This window comes from Ananas comosus, linkage group 24, assembly GCF_001540865.1.
Source record: "Ananas comosus cultivar F153 linkage group 24, ASM154086v1, whole genome shotgun sequence".
NCBI lineage: Eukaryota > Viridiplantae > Streptophyta > Magnoliopsida > Poales > Bromeliaceae > Ananas > Ananas comosus.
The window spans coordinates 6,975,843-6,997,120 of NC_033644.1; the positions used below are offsets into that span (position 1 = coordinate 6,975,843).

The window sequence follows — 21,278 nt, forward strand, 5'->3', positions numbered from 1 at the left end:
CCAGCAAGCTTCTTGACACTGAAAAATGCTTTCTCTTTATCGTCGACGGTGGTGGTGGAAACGCGAGTTCCAAGAAGTGAATTTGGTGGATGCAAAATCCACTACAGTGGAGGTGGATGGCGAAGGCGAAGGAAGAGGACGCGTTACCGTCCTCGTTATCATCGCGGAGGGCAGCGGAGGAGATGGAAGAGGGTCGGAGAAAAAAAAAAAGAGGGTCGCAGTACGGCCTCGGCGAGGTCGGAGGTGAGTAGGGCGAGGGGTACGCGGGCGAAGGTGAGGGTGAGGGCATGAGGTGCAGAGACGATGGGACCGTTTCCGCTTTCGTCGCCGTCACTTTCTTCGGTGAGAAAAAAAGAAGAACGCGAGAAAAAAAAAGGTGAGAGAAAAAGGTAAAAGGATATTTTGGTCAGTTTACTAAAAATCCGACTCGAATCTGTAAATCGAAAAAGGTGGCCCACTTTTGCAAAAGCACAAAACTAGTGAATTTTTTTTTATGTAAATTGGCAAAAAATTATCGTAATTCGATAAGCAATTAGATTGAAATGCTAGATGAGATAAGGGTTCCACAAATTGATGATACTTAAAATACAGTTAGATATATTTTGAGTGTAGGTAATAATTCATCCTCTAATAATAGTCAAAACTCAAAACAACAACAGCGAATTTCTGTTAAGAGTTTGCAACTTATAATATTAAACTTAAAAGTTTGGGGGCTAAGACATAGTTTAGGAATATGACAATTAAAATCACCACTTTTATTTTTTGAAAAGTCTAAAAAAATTAATTAGAAACGCTCCAATAATTCCTCCTCTGATGCTGTAAACTTGCGATAAAGTTTACTATCAAATAAGCAGATAATCACACCATAAAAACATATAAGCAGGACGGATTTAGGGATTGGAGCGTATTCTAGGCGTGTTGATTTTTATTTCAATCCCACTTGTCACTCTGTTGGAAACAAATAAGGAGAAGATTTTTTTTGTGGTCTTTTGACATTATTATTATTATTATTATTTTTAATTTTTGGTCTCCCTCGTAACCTCATTCTAGGTGGATCGGATTGGAAGCTCCACCAATTTAGACCCACTTGCATCCCAATTGAAACGCTAGATAAAATAAAGGGCCATAAATTGATGATACATAAATACAGGTATGTTTTAAGTGTAATTAATAATTCATCCTTTCACAGTCGATACTCTAATAAAGCAAAATTCTTCGGTGAGTTAACAACTTCTAATATTAAATTTATAAATTTAGGAGCTAAAGCCTAGTTTAGTAATACAATAGTTAAAATCGCTATTTTTATGTTTTCAAAAATCCACAAAATTTAGAAGCACCTCAACCTTTTCTCGTCCGATACTGCAAACTTACGATAAAATTTACAATCAAAAAATTATATAATAGTACTATAACAATAATAGTTTTGTCTAAGGGGGTGTTTGATTCAGTATAAAATGAACTGAAAAATTATTTCAAGTATGAAAAATATTTTTTCGCTTGTTTGATTTAACGTAAAAATATTTTTTCATCAAAGTAAAAGTTTTTGTTTTTATTTTTTTTGAAAGAAAATAAAAATTCAAACTGTGCAAAATTTTATTTATTTATTTATTTTTATCAAATTAAATAAATATATATATATATATTTTTTCTTTCAACTAAATAAATATTGATAAAAAAAAGCCTTTTTGCATAAAAAATTCACTTATTTTGGGCTTTTGCAAAATCGGGCCACCTTTTTCGTTTTTGCAGATTCGGTCCGCTTTTTCAGCAAACTGACCAAAATACCCTTATTATTTTTTCTCTTTCCTCTTTCTCTCTCCTCTTCGTTCTCTCATTCTTTTTTTTTCTGCCGGAAAAAAAAAGCGAAGGCCAGGCGGAGCAATTTTTTCTTCTCTTTTTCTTTTTCTTCTTCTTCTTCCTCCTGCTGGAGCACCTTTTTTTTTTCCCTCTTTCTTCTTTTTCTTCTTCTTCTTCTGTAAAAGCACGGGGCGTGCCACGGCAACTTCCGGCCCCTCGCCAAGCGGCGTCCACCTGGGCGGCGTTCTGCAGGGGGGGTCGGCACGCGGCGACCGCAAGCGCCGCGGCGATGGTGGGGCGCGCGGAGAAGCGGCGCGCGAGGTGAGCGGGATGCGCAGCCGGGGACGTCGTCGCGTCGAGTCGAGGCGGCGGTCACGGAGCACGCCCGGGGCTCCGCTTCGGCAGCGTCGGACCCCATCCCGATCTCCAACGGCTGCTTCTCTTCTTCGTTAAATGGTGTAATGGTACGCGGCCGGGCACGCTAGCGGACGGCGGGCGTCAACGCGGTGCGCGCTGCGTGCTGCTTCTTCGTTTTGTCGTAATCGGTGAATGGTAATGTGTAAGTGTAATTCCTCACCAATTAACAGGTGTAATGGTGCACCATTATCATACCATTAATGGTGAAATTACATCATTAATGGTGTAACCATTACACCATTAATGGTGTAATTTCACCATTAATGGTGTAATGGTGCACCATTACACCGTTAATGGTATAATTAATGGTGTAATGGTGTAATTACACCATTAACGGTGCACGCGGCCCGCGAAGCGGAGCTGCGGGTGGAGCTCCGCAGGGCGCAGCCGGCCGAGAGCCTCCTCGAAGCGCGCTAGTAGCGCGGCGTGGCGTCGGCGCTGCCGCGTGGAGCGGGCAGCGAAGTCGTATGGTCATTTTTGAGTAAAATAAGTGGTTTTACTTTTTCTGTTTTTCGGATTGCAGCTTAGGATTCGTGTTAGATAATCACCCTTTTGAATGACTCGGTGTATGAAGGGGCTAAACCTGGAATGCTGTCGTCGAGGAGCGGCACCGCTGTTCAGTAATAAGATCAAACAAGGAACAAGTGTGCGGCTATCTAGCTGCATGTAAGATGTTTGTAGAAATGACAAATCACAATATATGGTTTGATTCTCATTCTTCCTGCTGCATTAATATTGTCCATCACACAACCAATCAAATTACTGTCGAAGAACGTGACCACCCATTTATTTTTTTAAAAAATTTTTACTCCAATAATTTCAACTCTAATTCTTTACAGATATACAAAAGGAACTTGATACATTATCCAAAACCGGCAAATCCTATATTTTATCATACAAGACCACCAATAAAAATTATACCAATTCATCCAGCCCACTTAGCCGAGCACTGTTTCTAAAGCACCAGCTGAACCCACCGGGCCACACTGGGGCACGTTCTGATCCACCGGCGTGGCCGAGGCAGCCGCTCGAACTCGTGGCCGAGGTTGCGGCCGGCAGCAGCGAGCGCCCGCCCCAGCACGCGCCGCTCACGCAGGAGGAGCGCGGACAGCTTGAGCTTGGAGGGGGAGGCGGAGAAGACGGCGCCGGCGGCGTCGAAGTGGCGGCGGAACCGCCGCTCGTCGGGATGCGGAGGGGGATCGTCAGGAGGAGGGGATGGAGGGGGGGATGGAGGGGGCGGAACCGCCGCTCGTCGGCACGCTGACTTCGCTGCTCGCTCCGCGCGGCAGCGCCGGCGCCACGCCGCGCTGCTGGCGGGCTTCGAGGAGGCCCTCGGCCAGCTGCGCCCGGCAGAGCTCCACCCGCGGCTCCGCTCCGCAGGCCGCGTGCACCGTTAATGGTGTAATTACACCATTACATCATTAATGATGTAATGGTGTAATTTCACCATTAATGGTGTAATGGTGCACCATTACACCATTAATGGTGAAATTACACCATTATTGGTGTAACCATTACACCATTAATTGTGTAATGGTGCACCATTACACCATTACGACGAAGAAGAAGCAGCCACAGCGCGCCCGCGTGCCCGCCCGCTGCCGCTGCGTGCATCGGCCCGCGTGCACCATTACACCATTACGAAGAAGAAGAAGCAGCCGTCGGAGATCGCGACGGCGGCCGACGCCGCCCGAGCGGAGCCCCGGGCGGCTCGCGTGATCGCCGCCCTCGACCGGCGCGACGTCCCCGGCTGCGACACCCCGCTCCACCTCGCCGCCCGCCTCCCGCGCGCCTCCACCCTCGCCGCGGCGCTCGCGGTCGCCGTTGCCGACCCCTCCCTGCAGAGAGCCGCCGGGTGGACGCCGCTTGGCGAGGCCGGAAGTCGCCGTGGCGCGCCCCGTGCTCTTACAGGAAGAAGAAGAAAAAGAAAAAGAGGGAAAAAAAAGAGGTGCTCCAGCAGGAGGAAGAAGAAGAAGAAAAAGAAAAAGAGAAGAAAAAATTGCTCCGCCTGGCTTTCGCTTTTTTTTCCGGCGGAAAAAAAAAAAAAAAAACGAGAGAACGAAGAGGAGAGAGAAAGAGGAAAGAGAAAAAGTAATAAGGGTATTTTGGTCAGTTTGTTGAAAAAGCGGACCGAATCTGTAAAAACGAAAAAGATGGTCCGATTTTACAAAAGTCCAAAATAAGTGAATTTTTTATGCAAAAAGGCCTAAAAAAAAAATATCCAAATAAATGAATTAATGGTCACCATCGTGATATCTGGGCAAAAGAAACGAGAGGATGCGACCGCAGTTACAACTCCCAAGAAAAAGAGAAATATCTCGGGCCACCGTGGAACCTCCCAAGATATTTTCAGCATCTCAGCCTATAAAAGACAGGCCCGCCCCCAACTCCACACAAAATACAGAGATTTTTCTTTTACTTTTTGTCTTTGTTTTGTTTTGTCTTTTTTTTTTTTGTTATTTTTTTGTGTGTGTTCGTGCTCAATCGAATCATAGAGTCGTAATTTAATTTATGGATCTGAGGGAGATAGCCGACAGCTCCCGGCGGCGCTGGACGGATCTGCAGCACGCCTCCTTCCTCAGCTGTCTGGAGGAGTCCTTCGTCCGGGGGTCGCTGCTCGGCTTTGACGCCAGCTGCCACCGCCGCCACCGCCTCCGCCGCTGCCGCCGCCCCCCTCGCCTCGACCGAATCCTCCCCGACAGCGCCACCGAGTCGACCCGCGACCTCAGCCGCAACCCTGATCGCCAGCCGGACCGGCCCGCCGACGGGGCGGCCGAATTAGACTGACCGCACATGCGGAATTTAGGCCTAGTTTGAAAATGCGTTGCCCAGAGGCACCTAATTTTACATCTGAGAGAGTACTAGCTAAGGAGCTGTTTGATTGGATTTTTAATTGAAAAATATAGTAGCTAAAAATGCAGCAGCTATAATTATATATATATATATATATATATATATATATATATATATTTTGTTTGATTTGATGCACTTGAAAGTGCTATGACTATTAATTATTTGTTTGGTTGAATATAGTTAAAAAGCACATTTGAAAAATTTTGTCATCTTATATTTGTGATGGAAAGATTGCTTGCAATGTTAAAAGAAAATATATTTTTATTTGAAAATAATTTGGAAGGAAAGTATATTTCTTTGTTTAAAATTATTTTTCAAATACTGTAGTTGGAAGTATAGCCGATTTGAGTATAATTTGAATTGCTGTAATTGGGGCTCTTTGTATAATTTCAACTGTTGTAGTTAGACTCAAACGCACAAAATCAAACACCTGAATTGAAATTATATGTAATTATAATTTATAAGTGTAGTGCAGTTATAAATACATACAATCAAATATGGTTTCATATTTTCGGTTTAAAAAATGATGGTGGGAATTTCCACTGAAAAAATATTTTGCGCGTATTTCTCTGGTGGAGAGAATATTATCATTTTAAAATTTTTAAAACTTCTTGATTATCTAAAATATTAGATTAGATGTGTTTGGACAATACATGTCCTATAATACTTCTAATAGCACAAGTCATTGGCGCTATTAAAATTTATGTGATTAATAACGATCTAAAAGATAAAAATGATTAAAATAGTAAATTTAATGGTAAAAGTTTAGTAGTACAAAATACTTAGGTGCTATGAGAAGTATTTCGGTCGGATTTGCATATCCTAAAAAAAAAAAAAAAAAAAAAAAACCTATCAAATAAGCCAGATAATCACATTATAAAATATATAAGCATGACAGATTTAGGATAGGAGCGTATTCCAGGCGTGTGATTTTTATTTCAATCCCACTATCACTCTGTTGGAAACAAATAGGGAGAAGATTTTTTTTTATGATTTTTGACATTGTTATTATTATTATTATTATTATTTATTTATTACTATTTTAATTTTGGTCTCCTCGTAATCTCATTCTAGTGGATCGATCGGAAACTCCACCAATTCAGACCACTGGCATCCCGATTGAAATGCTAGATACGATAAAGGGCCATAATGATGATACATAAATGCAGTTATTATTAAGTTGTAATTAATAATTCATCCTTTAAAAACAGTCGATACACTAAAGCAAAATTCTTCAGCGAATTAACAACTTCTAATATTAAATTTATAAATTTAGGAGCTGAAATCTTAGTTAGTAATACAATAGTTAAAATCACTATTTTTATGTTTTAAAAGATCCACAAAATTTAGAAGCACCTCAATCTTTCCTCAGACACTGCAATTACACGGTAAAATTTACGAACAAAAAATTATAACAATAATAGTTTTGTCTAAAGGGCATTTGATTCGGCATAAAATGAACTGAAAAATTATTTTCGGTGTGAAAAATATTTTTTACTTATTTGGTTTGACGTAAAAATATTTTTCATAAATAGAAGTTTTTATTTTCTGTCTTTAAAAAAAAAAATTCAAGCTATGTAAAATTTTATTTATTTATTTTATATGGAACCAAACATTTTTTTTTTTTTCAACTAAATAAATATTGATAAACTGCTAAATCCCACGTCCTCCACAAGAGCCCACAACAGGATACCCCATCACCACATGACCTGCCTCTTCATAATGATGATGATGATCATGGTTCCCTCCTCCTCCTCCTCCTCCTCCTCCTCTCTTCACCACCCTCCTCACAGAAAAATTCACGATCCCATTCCTCCTCCCCTCTCCATCCCTCAACCTGTAGCTCAAAAGGTGCAGGTACCCGGCCGGGCCATGCGAAAACTCCGCCACCGGCACTGCCGCCGCTGCCACCGGCACGGGCACGGTCCCCCCATGCTGCTTCCTGCACCCGACCTCGACGCGTATCGACCGCGCGGAGCTCGGAAGCCCCACCAGAAGCCGCTCGTTCCACGTGGGGCAGCTCCCGCCGTCGCGGTCGGGCGCGGTCGCCGCCGCGTCATGGGGCCCCGTCCGGACCGTCACAAACGCGTCCTTCTCGACGGGCCGGCTGTGGCGGCCCACCCGCAAGTCCTCCGCAGAGATTATGATGATTTCTAACAACGTCGACGATGATGACGGTGTCGGTGACGCGGCCATGATAAATTAGTTCGTGAATAAAGATGTATATAGAGTAGGGAATAGCTAGTTAGGGTTTTTCTTTTATATATATATATATGTATGTATATATAAGCAGTAGATACGTAAGTAGTGGGGTTTGGATTGTTATGGAAAGTGGAGAGGAACTAACGTGCGAATCGAAAGTGCGAGGACGCTACTGTTGGCGCGTGGTCTAGAAAACGCGGGTTTTGAACGTTGGAATGTGTTGGTGTGGAAAAAATTGCGCGTTTTGCGGTAAAAAATAGATTAGGGTTAAGACCCCTGTGGACCTGGTCCTAGGGGTGTAATGTGGGCCGTGCTGGGCTGGCACGGCCTACATTTTTTGGGCCGAATGGGCCAAGAAGTACCCCGGCACTGCCCAATTTCAGATCCGGGCCGGGGTGGGCCAGGCTAGTTTTCTCACAACTCGAGCCCAGCACAGCACCCGGCCCGAGCGGTACGGGCCGTGCCAGGCCAGGTCGGGCCGGGCTCCGAGCCGCCCATTATTATTTTTAAAATACAATAAATTTTAAAATATAAAATATTTATATATATAATTAAACTATAAAATTTAGGAAAAACTTCAAATACCCCATGTGGTTTCGCACTTTTTTACTTTAGTACCTTGTGGTTTAACGTGTATCAAGTTAGTACCCTGTGGTTTCGCACTTTCTCACTTTCCTGTTAAAGGGTGCAGTTTACACATCAACACATCAAAGAAGAAATAGTACAACAAGAGAAAAAATAGTAAAATAAGAGAAGAAATAGTGTAAATATTTCTTCTTAAATAGTGCAATAAAAGGAGAAACAGTGTAAATATCTCCCAGAGAGTGTAACTTTCATTTAAAGAGTGTAAGGGCAGTTTACATTTAAAAAAGTGCAACTTACGTCTATAATAGTGCAACGTTCTTTTAAAACACTGCAATTTAATCTTAACCGTACAAATTCATCTTCTTCTCTGGTTTTCTTTATTATTCTCTAGTTTTTGGTTTTTTTTTTTTTTTTTTGAAACAAACAAAAGTGCTAATTCAGAAATGTTCTCGTGCATTCCTTGCTCTTCTTGCCTCCGCACCGTCGAGGCCGCGCTCGTTGTCGCCCTCTGGGGTAGGCAGGTGGGCTGCGTGTCCCCTCCCTCGCCAGCGAGCTTCTTGACGCTGAGAAATGCTTTCTCTTTATCGTCGACAGCGGTGGTGGGAACGCGAGTTCCAAGAAGTAGATTTGGTTGGTGCAAAATCCGCTGCAGCGGAAATGGATGGCAAAGGCGGAGGAAGAGGACGCGTTACCGTCCTTGTTATCATCGCAGAGGGCCGCGGAGGAGATGGAGGAGGGTCGGAGAAAAAAAAAAAAGAGGAGCGCAGTACGGCCTCGGCGAGGTCGGAGGCGAGTAGGGCGAGGGGTATGCGGGCGAAGGTGAGGGTGAGGGCGTGAGGTGCAGAGACGATGGGACCGTTTCCGCTTTCGCCGCCGTCGCCTTCTTCGGCGAGAAAAAAAAGGTGAGAGAAAAAGGTAAAAGGGTATTTTGGTCAGTTTATTAAAAATCCGACTCGAATCTGCAAAATCGAAAAATGTGGTTCACTTTTGCAAAAGTGCAAAACTAGTGAATTCTTTTTTATGTAAATTGGCCAAAAATTATCGTAATTCGATAATTAGCAATTGGATTGAAATGCTAGATGAGATAAGGGTCCATAAATTGATGATACTTAAAATACAGTTAGAAATATATTGAGTGTAGGTAATAATTCATCCTCTAATAGTCAAAACCCAAAACAACTACAGCGAATTTCTGTTAAGAGTTTGCAACTTATAATATTAAACTTAAAAGTTTGGGGGCTAAGACATAGTTTTGGAATATGACAATTAAAATCACCACTTTTATATTTTGAAAAGTCTAAAAAAATTAACTAGAAACGCTTCAATAATTTTTCCTCTGATACTATAAACTTGCAATAAAGTTTACTATCAAATAAGCAGATAATCACATTATAAAAATATATAAGCATGACAGATTTAGGGATAGGAGCGTATTCCAGGCGTGTTGATTTTTATTTCAATCCCACTTATCACTCTGTTGGAAACAAATAGGGAGAAGATTTTTTTTTTATGATCTTTTGACATTGTTATTATTATTATTATTATTATTATTATTATTACTATTTTTAATTTTTGGTCTCCCTCGTAATCTCATTCTAGGTGGATCGGATCGGAAGCTCCACCAATTCAGACCACTGGCATCCCGATTGAAATGCTAGATACGATAAAGGGCCATAAATTGATGATACATAAATGCAGTTATGTATTAAGTGTAATTAATAATTCATCCTTTAAAAACAGTCGATACACTAAAGCAAAATTCTTCAGCGAATTAACAACTTCTAATATTAAATTTATAAATTTAGGAGCTGAAATCTAGTTTAGTAATACAATAGTTAAAATCACTATTTTTATGTTTTAAAAGATCCACAAAATTTAGAAGCACCTCAATCTTTCCTCAGACACTGCAAACTTACGGTAAAATTTACGAACAAAAAATTATAACAATAATAGTTTTGTCTAAAGGGGCATTTGATTCGGCATAAAATGAACTGAAAAATTATTTTCGGTGTGAAAAATATTTTTTTACTTATTTGGTTTGACGTAAAAATATTTTTTCATAAAAGTAGAAGTTTTTATTTTCTGTCTTTTAAAAAAAAAAAATTCAAGCTATGTAAAATTTTATTTATTTATTTTTATATGGAACCAAACATTTTTTTTTTTTTTTCAACTAAATAAATATTGATAAACAAAAATTTATCCAAATAAATGAATTAATGGTCACCATCTTGATATCTGGGCAATAGAAACGTGAGGTTGCCACCGCAGTTACAACTCCCAAGAAAAAGAGAAATATCTCGGGCCAGCGTGGAACCTCCCAAGATATTTTCAGAATCTCAGCCTATAAAAAACAGGCCCCCCCCGACTCCACACAAAATACAGAGATTTTTCTCTTTTTTTTTTTTTTTGGCTTGTTTTGTTATTTTTTTGTGTGTGTTCGTGCTCAATCGAATCATAGATTCGTAATTTAATTTATGGATCTGAGGGAGATAGCCGACAGCTCCCGGCGGCGCTGGACGGATCTGCAGCACGCCTCCTTCCTCAGCTGTCTGGAGGAGTCCTTCGTCCGGGGGTCGCTGCTCGGCTTTGACGCCAGCTGCCACCGCCGCCACCGCCTCCGCCGCTGCCGCCGCCCCCCTCGCCTCGACCGAATCCTCCCCGACAGCGCCACCGAGTCGACCCGCGACCTCAGCCGCAACCCTGATCGCCAGCCGGACCGGCCCGCCGACGGGGCGGTCGAATTAGACTGACCGCGCATGCGGAATTTAGGCCTAGTTTGAAAATGCGTTGCCCAGGGCACCTAATTTTACATCTGAGAGAGTACTAGCTAAGGAGCTGTTTGATTGGATTTTTAATTGAAAAATATAGTAGCTAAAAAATACAGCAGTTATAATTATATATATATTTTGTTTGATTTGATGCACTTGAAAGTGCTATGACTATTAATTATTTGTTTGGTTGAATAGTTAAGAAGCGCATTTGAAAAATTTTGTCATCTTATAATTGTGATGGAAAAATTGCTTGCAATGTTAAAAGAAAATATATTTTTATTTGAAAATAATTTGGAAGGAAAGTATATTTCTTTGTTTAAAATTATTTTTTCAAATACTGTAGTTGGAAGTATAGCCGATTTGAGTGTAATTTGAATTGCTGTAATTGGGGCTCTTTGTATAATTTCAACTGTAGTTAGACTTAAACGCACAAAATCAAACACCTGAATTGAAACTATATGTAATTATAACTTATAACTGTAGTGCAGTTATAAATACATACAATCAAATAATTTCTAAAATATATATTTTTGGGTTTCATATTTTCGGTTTAAAAAATGACGGTGGGAATTCCCACTGAAAAAATATTTTGCTGCATATTTCTCTGGTGGAGAGAATATTATCATTTTAAAATATTTACGACCTTTTGATTCTCTAAAATATCAGATTAGATATGTTTGGATAATACATATCCAGAATTAGACTATAATGCTTCTATGAGCACGAGTCATTAGCACTATTAAGACTTGTGTGATTAATACGATCTAAAATTGTGCTATTAAGACTTGTGTGATTAATAAGATCTAAAAGATAAAAATAATCAAAAATAGTAAATTTAATGGTAAAAGTTTGGTAATACAAAATACTTAAGTGCTATGAGAAGTATTTCGGTCGGATTTGCATATCCTAAAAAAAAAAAAAAAAAAAAAAAAAAAAAAAAAAAAGGCTTTGGGTTGGTCTCCGTGGATCAGCGAGTGGAGTGCCACGTCTTGTGCTTCTTCTTTTTTTCAATTTTTGTATGTTTTTGATAGATTTTTTTCTTTTTTCTTTTTTTTTTTTTTTGGGTGTTATCTGACCAAAGTCGGTGAGTATTGTCTGACCCAATTTAATTAGTAGCTGCCAAAGATGGTGAGTATTGTCTTAGCTAATTTAATTAGTAGTTGCTTTCATGATTCTTGTTTGGCTTTGTCGGAAGCGTAATTTTCTCTAATACCAATTGTATAATTCAAAATCTAAAATAAAATAAAATAATATAAAGAAGAGAGATTAGAGGAGAAAGAAATAACTAAACTAATGCTTTATTAATAAAAAATAATTAATTACATTCTAGGCAACACCAATGCAGCCATATTAATTATGACTTATTCACCAATACCTAACTATATATAGCTATCAAATCATAACAGATGATAAATCCAATTTTACTTTGGATAATTACGTATCCTGACCATAATCAGATAAAAGATCTAAACTTATCTCTAATTATATTTTAATTAAGTTTGGATTATTATTCCAACATCCTCCCTTAATCCAAACTTTATCTTCAAGCTGCGAACTCCGTGAAATGCGCATTTTGATTTTGTAATCTCTGTTGCTGTTGTTGTCGTCGTATTCGAGTTGTCCAACATGACGCCTGTCCAATAATGTTGTCATGCACGAAATATTTGCCACCTGTAATTCTGATTATCCACATTATCCTTAAAGATCTGCGGGTTCCTGCGAATATCTTAAAAAATATGTAATTTTGAAAAAATTGGATCGATATGAATTTTGTAATTTTGTGGTAGCCGAGAAAAATTTGATCGATGCGGATGTTTATTCGATACATTGATCTCGTGTGAATTTTCATATACTTTCTGTTTTCGTAAATTTAATTTGTGATTTGCATCTTCGATCACATCAAAATAATGGTAAATTTTCTCTCTGCTTTGTTGCATTATTTTTTCGTCAACAGAAATTTCTTCAATCATATTATCATTGCGAACTTTGTCGTCGATCTGAGTTGCACTATTTTGATCATCAACATACTTTTCACGAATATGATCTTCTTCATGATTTTGATCAAATTTTTCTTTTCAAATTGGGGCTTCTGTATTTTCGCTGTTTGGTTGAATTTTTTCTTCTTCTTGAATTTCATTCTCTTCCTGCAAATTTTCTTCTCCAATTTTTAATAGAATTCTCCACGCTTCTCGTGCCGTCTTTATTGTTGAAATTTTTCCAACCAACGATAGATCCACTGCTTGAAAATATATAATAGAGCTTCTCTATCTCTCTTTTTAAATTCTTTTTTACCAAATTTTTTTTCATAATTTCTATTCTCCACTACATCCCATAAATCTTGTGATTCAAAAAAACATTGAACGATGATTGTCCATCGTTTAAAGTTTGTTCCATCGAACTTTGGTAAATTAGGTTGAATAAACCAATTATTTAAATCCGTGACAAAACTTGAAAATCCGAAAAATAAGTTTCAGATTTGTACCTTTCTGTTTAGATGACGTCCTTAGTTCATCGAGATCTCGCCAAATTTTCTGTACTTCGGCTTATTTGCCTAGCCCTCCTGGCTATCTAGTCAAGTCTTCTTGGATCTCTTCAGGGGCTCTCCTCGCTCTCTTTTCGTCAAACATCACAACCACCTGCTGTCGTTTGTTCCGCGAAGGCCAACTTCTTCAAAACGATTCCTTCGCTTTGGTTTCAGCTGAACGTCACCTTAGTCAATCTGCTACGAGTCGCTTGACTTTGACCTAGCTATCTGGTATATTAGATCTATATTCTTTTCGAATATGTTGTCATCTGGTTTGTAAGTCACACGGTACTTTCTAGCTCTGATACCACTTGTTGGAAGCATGATTTTCTTTGATACCAATTATATAACCCATGATTTAAAATAGAACAAAATAATATGGAGAAGAGATATTGGAGGAAGAAATAACTAAACTAATATTTTATTAATAAAAGGTAATTAATTACATTCTAGGCAACACCTATGCAGCTATGTCAATTATGGCTTATTCCTCTAATTAACCCATACCTAACTATATATAGTCATCAAATCATAACAAATGATAAATCCAATTTTACTTTGGATAATTACATATCCTGATCATAATCAAATAAAAAATTTAAACTTATCTCTAATTATATTTTAATTAAGTTTGGATTATTATTCCAACAAGTTTGTTTTACTTTGTAAAATTGTAGCTTGAGAAGTGCTAAGTTTAATCGATTTATTTGTACCTTACATAGTTGATTAAGACTTAATTTGGTATTGAGGTCTATCTGACGCTATTAGATAAAATAAAGTTTGGGTAAAAGTATGTAGGGATATGCTTTTGCTTTTTCCAGTAAGACCGCAGAAAAAATATTGTAACCGACTCATCGCGATATTGTAGTGACCTTGGTGTTTAGCGATCTCTGTGATCAGCATCTGTGGCTTATCGGCACGTCTGGTGGGTGTCGAGACAAGTCGGAGTCGTTTTGGCGTGAAATGGATGCAAAACGGACTCAGCGCGACGCGAGAGTGGAGTTCTGATACTAAAATCTATAAAATGTAGGATTTCAGTGTTGAGTATCGATACCTGGGGAGGAGTACCGGTACCCCAGTGATATTACAGAACTGGATGCTCTCGGGTTTGCGTAGGTTCGATGCTGAGTACCGGTACCTGTTGTCGAGTACCGGTATCGAGCTCGGGTACCGGTACTGCATCGGGCTGGTACCGGTACCCAGCATGCGAGACTGTGGTTTGAGGGGCCGAGTACCGGTATTCAAGTTAGGTACCGGTAGTCCAAGTGGAAAATGAGTTAGTGAGGAGTATTTTGGTCTTTTTGGTGGTGGATAGTATCGCCACCTACCCCAACCTATTTATCTACCTAAGAAGCTTGGGAACTCAATTAGCTTCTCCTCTCCCTCTCTCTCTCTAGCTTGTTGCCTTGTTGGTTTGGAAGGTTGAGGAACGAGCTAATTGTTCTTCTCGCCATCTTGGTGGTTCGCGCGTGTGCCGTGGTGGAGACCGGTTGAGGCCATCAGAGGTCGAGCGCGCGCGAGGTTTCTCTTTTCGACTTCTAGCCGACGTTGAACGAGCGGTCGAGATAGGTTAATGTTTACCGAAATCGTCGGATTTCCTTCTATGTCCTAAAAGTGTCAGCATGTATTATTGGTTTTGTTCATTATGTTAGTAGCTCGAATTCATCGATTGCATAGCTTTTGTGGAATCTGAGTTTGGAGATTAATTCTAGAATATTTTTACATGTTGAACTGGGAATTGACTTAGGAGAAAACATGTTAAACCCTACACTGTCATTTTCTAAAAAAGTTACCAGATTTAGCTTCAGGAGCCGTGGTTCTCTTGTATCCCCATTGTTAGTGCGTACTGGATACACATATTAGTGTAGGGTGAGTTTACGCTCGTACTGAGGGGCTGGACTTGTTGTACAGTGGTGTGTAGACTGTTCCATACTGTCGGATGCCGTCGTGGTTAACGATGGACCCAAATTTGCATCAGATTGTGCGAAGGGCACATTAGCTTTGGTTGGTAGACCAGTTTGACTCATTTATATTGATTATAGCTTGCATGAGCCTGATTGAGCTCGATAGAGATACGCTTGCATACTCGGTTGGATCGCGCCCATGAGTGCCGCTCTGGAGTCTGGCTATTTTGCGTTGATGTTGTAGTAGTCCAGGTTGGACTTTTGCTCTTCACCAGCTGTCCTCGGGGTGGTGTACGGTGTAGCTTAGACAGGCGGAACGAGCGTATCACAGTCCCTGTGGATTGGGTCAGTAACGGCTGATTTCTTAGCTAGTGATGCATATGTTTACAGAGATCTTGATGTGCATAGTGGTAGAATAGTAGCATGTAGCTGTAGAGTCTTTCCAGCTTTCCTTACTACCCTTTGCGCATATTTCTGTAGACTTAGTGGGTGGGCCGTTGAGATCGGTGGCGGTACCCACTGAGGACTACTCTGTTTTGCAGTAGTTCTCACACCCAGTTGTTGACACCTTTTGCAGAGGCTTCGTCTGCGACTGCTGCTGTTGCTGTTGCTGATTCGAACCGTGGTAAGGGAGTTGCGAGTTAGATCCCTACCAGCCCTGTCGTCGTGCTAGAGGAGCACCCATCCGAGGTAGTTTTGGGGTTTTTGTACATATAGTTATGTTGTCGTTGTATTCGCTGGAGCGAGTTGGTTAGTGGACTTTTGTATGTACAGTGCCCCTTTATGTTATATACATACATTGTTTAGTTCTTGCAGCTCGATACACTTGGTTGTGGCTATGAATTATTTACAGGTACATCTATCGCTTCGTATATACGAAAAATTTCTATGTATACGGCGGGTCTGTTGGCGTACCCGAGGAAACGTGGTAATCCGAGGCATGACAGATATGATGAACGCAATATTACGTACAGAAACAAATAGGGTATTTTTTTCATCGTACTTTCTCACCGCACGTAATGCAATCTCCCCGCAGTCCCAAACGAAACTCCGTGTTTAATGGTAGATATTAAAGGTCCTAAGTTGGAAACCTAGTTGCTGTATATTTCTTGCAAAATTTATTTTGAAAAGATAAAAAAAAACAAATAACTTGTCACCTTTCTCCTGAGGTGTTTTCGATGATGAAATTTTCGAATCAACAATCGACTCCGTTAGACTTGATCTAGGGTATTTGAAGTTTCTAGAAAATAATTTATGTGATTTTTTGATATCATTTACTTAGTGATCGAAAGAATTCAAAATCAATAATTTTTAATGGTTGATATCTGCCGTTTTCAAGTTTAACGGTGTAGAAGTATTCAAATTAGATGAAATTTTGATACAAAATTTTTTATACTATCTACAACAAGATCAATATTTCTGATCAAAAATTTTAGTGCTATGTCACCACTTTTTATAGGATTTTTATTTTCAGCCGTTAAAAATTATTGATTTTGAATCCTTTTGATTGGGCTAGGTAAATGATATCGAAAACATAGCAAAAATTTATATATTATATATAATATATATATATATAATATTATATATATATATATATATTATATATATATATATATATAATAATATATAATATAATATGATACCCTACAGAACCCTAATCTGCTTTAAAAGTACCAATAGTCATTGGCTTGGTAAGTTTTGGCCCCTGGATTAAGACGATGTGCGGTTAGGATGATTGTGGCCCCCTAAGGGTTAAGGTGTGGTTGGTTGATAAGATAATTCTAACGATAAAAATATCAAAGGCAGAGATCTAACGTATAAATTTTACAAGCACCAAAGTCTGTGGCTTTACAGCACATAGCCTGACTATAATATATAACGGGTGAAACTGAGCCGAGCTCGAACGCGACTCTTATGTCAGCTCAATTCGCTGAAATTAATTTCGAGCGCTTAAATCTATGCCAAGCTCGCTTTGAAATTAATTCGTAGCCGAGCTCGAGCCGAGCGACTAATTTTCGAGTCGAGCCGAAGCTCGCAGCTCTAACGAGCCCGATGAAATATCTCGTGACCATATATATAATCAATAAGTTAATTTATAGAACTTAACTTACAATTTGATGGCAACATGTCCAATAGTTCAAAATACCAAATAATTATAAAAATATCAGCTAGGTACTTCCCTGACTGAATGAGGGCTATGAGAGAGAGCAAGAAGGACGAAATAGTTAGGGATTTGGGAATTTGATGTTATCATTTTTTAAGGGTTATGTGCAACAGTAAAATCTGAAAGAGGAGTGTGTTATGTAAATTTAGAGTTGGTCAATTGCACGGTTGTACTTGTTGGTTTATTTTATGGGCCAACACATAATGGCCAAAATTAAATTAAACCTATATATATATAAAACATTTATATATATATATATATATATATATATTAAATATTAATATAATATATAATTAGTATATATATAGTATATAATATATGTCCGACTACTATAATTTTCATGAATTGCGTCCTTTATACTCATGAAGTTTTCGACCTTAGATTTATTCATTTAACATTTCCTTCCTTAGATCTACTATTAACCAACTACTCCACCACCCTAAGGGACGCACTATCATCTTAAGTGGAGACCGACCAATCATCCTAGACACACTCCGCATAATCAAACGTGTTAAAATTTATGAGTAGCAATGGGGTGCTATACTCATAAGAGATAGATAGAGCCCCAGCACTATATATATATATATATATATATATATACGTATATATATATATATATATATATATAATATATTCGATGCTTTTTCGAGGCTTAATTCAACGAGCCGAGTAATACTCAGAGCTCGGCTTGAAATGAATTCAGCATTTTATTGTTCAAGCTCGCTCATTAATTTCAGGTCGAGCTCGAGGACGCCGAATATCGACGCCGAACAAAGAGTCGAACGCAGCGCTTCGCGTCAGTTTGCCAGCCCTATATATAATATTATATAATATATCTATATATATATATTTGTAGAGCTACTATGCTGATTGAAGCATACGAGGCATCTGTGCTGTTCGATTTTTGAGCCCTTCAGGATCCAACCCCTTAATAATTTCTAACATTTGGATTAATACTATAACATGTGAGGGACCACTCAATCCTAGGGGTACTACTCAACCCGGGGGGGGGACCGCAACCATCCAAACCGTATAATTTTTTTTGGTCCAATGGTCAAAAAATTGGAAGCATCAGACCCTCTATGCTTCCAATAGCATAGTAGCTCTACACTATATATATATATATATATATATATATATATATATAGAGAGAGAGAGAGAGAGAGAGAGAGAGAGAGAGAGAGAGAGTCTGGCTGTGATACTATCGATAGCACGAAGCATTTGATACTATCAAACTATCAAGTTTTTCGCCATTAGATTTACCTCTTTTATTATTTTTATATGTTCGATTATACTATTCAACTAACCACCCACTCAACCCAAGGGGGCCTACATTATCCTAACTGCACATCTTTTAATCAAAGGGTAGAAAACTTAATAGCACCAAGTCATTGGTACTATTAATAGTACTAGTGTAGAACCCGCGTTTCACTGCGGATAGATAATATAAATATAATATTTCAAAAAAATAATTAAATAAAAATAAAAAAAAATATGAAAAAATAATCATTTTTTAAAGAATACATCTAAGGAGGTGTTTGGTTCGACATAAAATCATATAAAATAGTTTTTTTTAGGGAAAAAAATTTATAGTGACATCAAATTTTCACTTATCTTTCAAATAGAAAAAGAAGGAAGAAGAGCAAAAAAAAGAAGAAGAAGAAGAAGAAGAAGAAGAAGAAGAAGAAGAAGAAGAAAAAGTGGGAGTTACAGAGAATAAGGAGAAGAGAAAAAAAAAGAAAAAAAAAGAAAAGGAAAACAGTGGCCATTGCTGTCGTGACCACTGCTGATGTTGTTGCAGCGACCGCCATTGTTGCTGTGACCGCCATTGTCCCTGCGACCGCCATTGCAGCAGCGATCGCCGACGCTGCTTCCCACTATCGTGTGTACTGCCGACGCCGCCCAAGCCGCCGCTGGCACGCCTAAGCTGTCATCGATGTTGTGAGGCAAGAAGTAAAGAAAAGAAGGAAGAAGAGAAAAAGAAGAAGAAGAAGAAGAAGAGAAAGTTACGGAGAAGAAGAAAAAAAGAATAAGGAGAAGAGTTAAAGAAAAAAAAGGAGAAAATGAAAAGGAGAAAAGTCAACGTTGCTGTAGCGACTGCCGCCGATGCTGCTGCGCGCAAACGCCGACGCCACGGTGACCGCCGCCGCCGCCGCTCAACCACCCAAACTGCCACTGCTATTGTCAGGCTGGAAGTGAAAAAACAGAAGAAGGAAGAAGAAAGAAAAAGAAGAATAGGTAAGCACAGAGAAGAAGAAAAAGAGAAGAAAGAGAAGAGAATAAGGAGTAAAAAAAAAAAAAAGCTAGTAGTTGCGATTTTTTTTTGTATGATGTTGCCGCCGCTGTGTCTGCCGCTAACGCCGCCCAAGTCGCCATCGCTGCCGTGAACGCCGCTCGCGTTGTCGCGGTTACTGCTGTTGACGTCGTCCAAGCCAATGCCGCTGCTATGACCGCCGCTGTCGCCGCCCAAGCCACCAAATGAAAGGAAAGAGTGAAGGCATAAGTAGAGAGAGAGCAGAGAGAGAAAAACTTTGGAAGGGAGGAGAGAGAGCATTGGAGGAGGTTAGAGAGAGATAGGAGAGAGAAACTTTGGGAGGGAGGAGAGAGAGCATCAGAGGAAGTTAGAGAGAGAGAGAGATGAGAGAGAGCATCAGAGGAGGTTAGAGAGAGAGAGAGAGATGAGAGAGAGAGACATTTTAAGAGGTGAAGAGTCGAATTAGGAGAAAGTGGCCTTTCGGAAGGCGAAGGGTCAAATAATAAGAGAACGCCACGTGGCGTGGAGGAGCATCAAATAGTGTATTGTATAGATTCCAGCCTAGTTATATATATATATACACACACACACACACACACACACACACACGATCGCCCTCGTACTCATAAATTGTTTTCGATGATAGAGTTTCCGAATCGATGATCCACACCGTTAAACGTTATTTACAGCATTTAAAACTTCTAAAAATCAAATTTTATAATTTTTCGACATCATTTATCTTACGATCAAGAGGTCTCAAATTTGGCAATTTTTAACGGCCGGTATGGGATACTTGCTAGTTTAACGATGTAAAAGAATCAAAATTTGTTGAATTTTTGATAGAAAATTCTATTCACTGCATAGATAAAGATCAATAACTCCGATCTTGAATTGAAGGATCTGATCATCCTTTTTTAGGACATCGTTCGATTTTGACCATTCATTTTATGCCCACTTGATGGACTTTATTATGATTTCGAAAATTTAGGAAATTTATTTTCTAGAAGTTTCAAATACTCTAGATCATATTTAATGGAGTGGATCGTCGATTCGGAAACTCCATCATCGAAAACAACTTATGAGTACGAGGGCTCCAATACTCATAATAGTATAGCAGCCATGGCCTATATATATATATATATATATATATATATATATATATATATATATAGAGAGAGAGAGAGAGAGAGAGAGAGAGAGAGAGAGAGAGAGAGAGAACTAGGCTGGAATACTATTAATAGCACCAAGCTATTGGTGCTATTAGTTTTTTAACCCTTGGATTGAGAAATATGTGGTTAGGATGATGTGGACCTCCTAGGGTTGAGTGAGTGGTTGGTTGAATAGTATAATCCAACGGGTAAAAATAATCAAAGGGTTAAATCTAACGGTGGAAAACTCGATAGCACCAAATCCTTGGTGCTATTGAATAGTATCACAGCCGGGCTATATATATATATATATATATAGTCCAGCTATGGTGCTTGTAAAAGCACCAACCACTTGGTGCTTGTAAGTTTTTTACCGTTAGATCTACTCCTCAGATCATTTTCAACCATTAGATTATACTATTCAACCACCAAATATATATAATTGAGCTCCTATGCTTTTAAAAGTACCAAGTTATTGGTGCTTGTAGATTTTTCGTCATTGGATTAAGAGATATCCGATTAGGATGATGTGGGCCCCATAGGGTTGAGTAAGTTGTTGTTTGAATAATATAATCTAACGGGTGAAAATGATCAAAGACGTAGATCTAACGGTAAAAAATTTACAAGCACCAAGTATTTGGTGCTTGTACAACCACCAT

General features: G+C 39.2%; 2 protein-coding genes across 2 annotated transcripts; one reads left to right on the plus strand and one right to left on the minus strand.

Annotated features, from left to right (window-relative positions):
- On the plus strand, window positions 4,619–5,130 carry LOC109728778. Its single transcript, XM_020259304.1, has one exon. It carries the CDS (start codon window positions 4,726–4,728, stop codon window positions 4,999–5,001), a length of 276 nt encoding a protein of 91 aa, XP_020114893.1. The 5' UTR covers window positions 4,619–4,725; the 3' UTR covers window positions 5,002–5,130.
- LOC109728674 (BON1-associated protein 2-like) lies at window positions 6,721–7,332 on the minus strand. The gene has a single exon (XM_020259143.1). The coding sequence runs from the start codon at window positions 7,261–7,263 to the stop codon at window positions 6,721–6,723; it is 543 nt and encodes a 180-aa protein (XP_020114732.1). The 5' UTR covers window positions 7,264–7,332.

What these genes read in the sequence shown, in the direction of transcription:
- LOC109728778 (XM_020259304.1), top strand. Translation starts at nt 4,726, where the DNA reads ATGGATCTGAGGGAGATAGCCGACAGCTCCCGGCGGCGCTGGACGGAT.
- LOC109728674 (XM_020259143.1), bottom strand. Translation starts at nt 7,263, where the DNA reads ATGGCCGCGTCACCGACACCGTCATCATCGTCGACGTTGTTAGAAATC.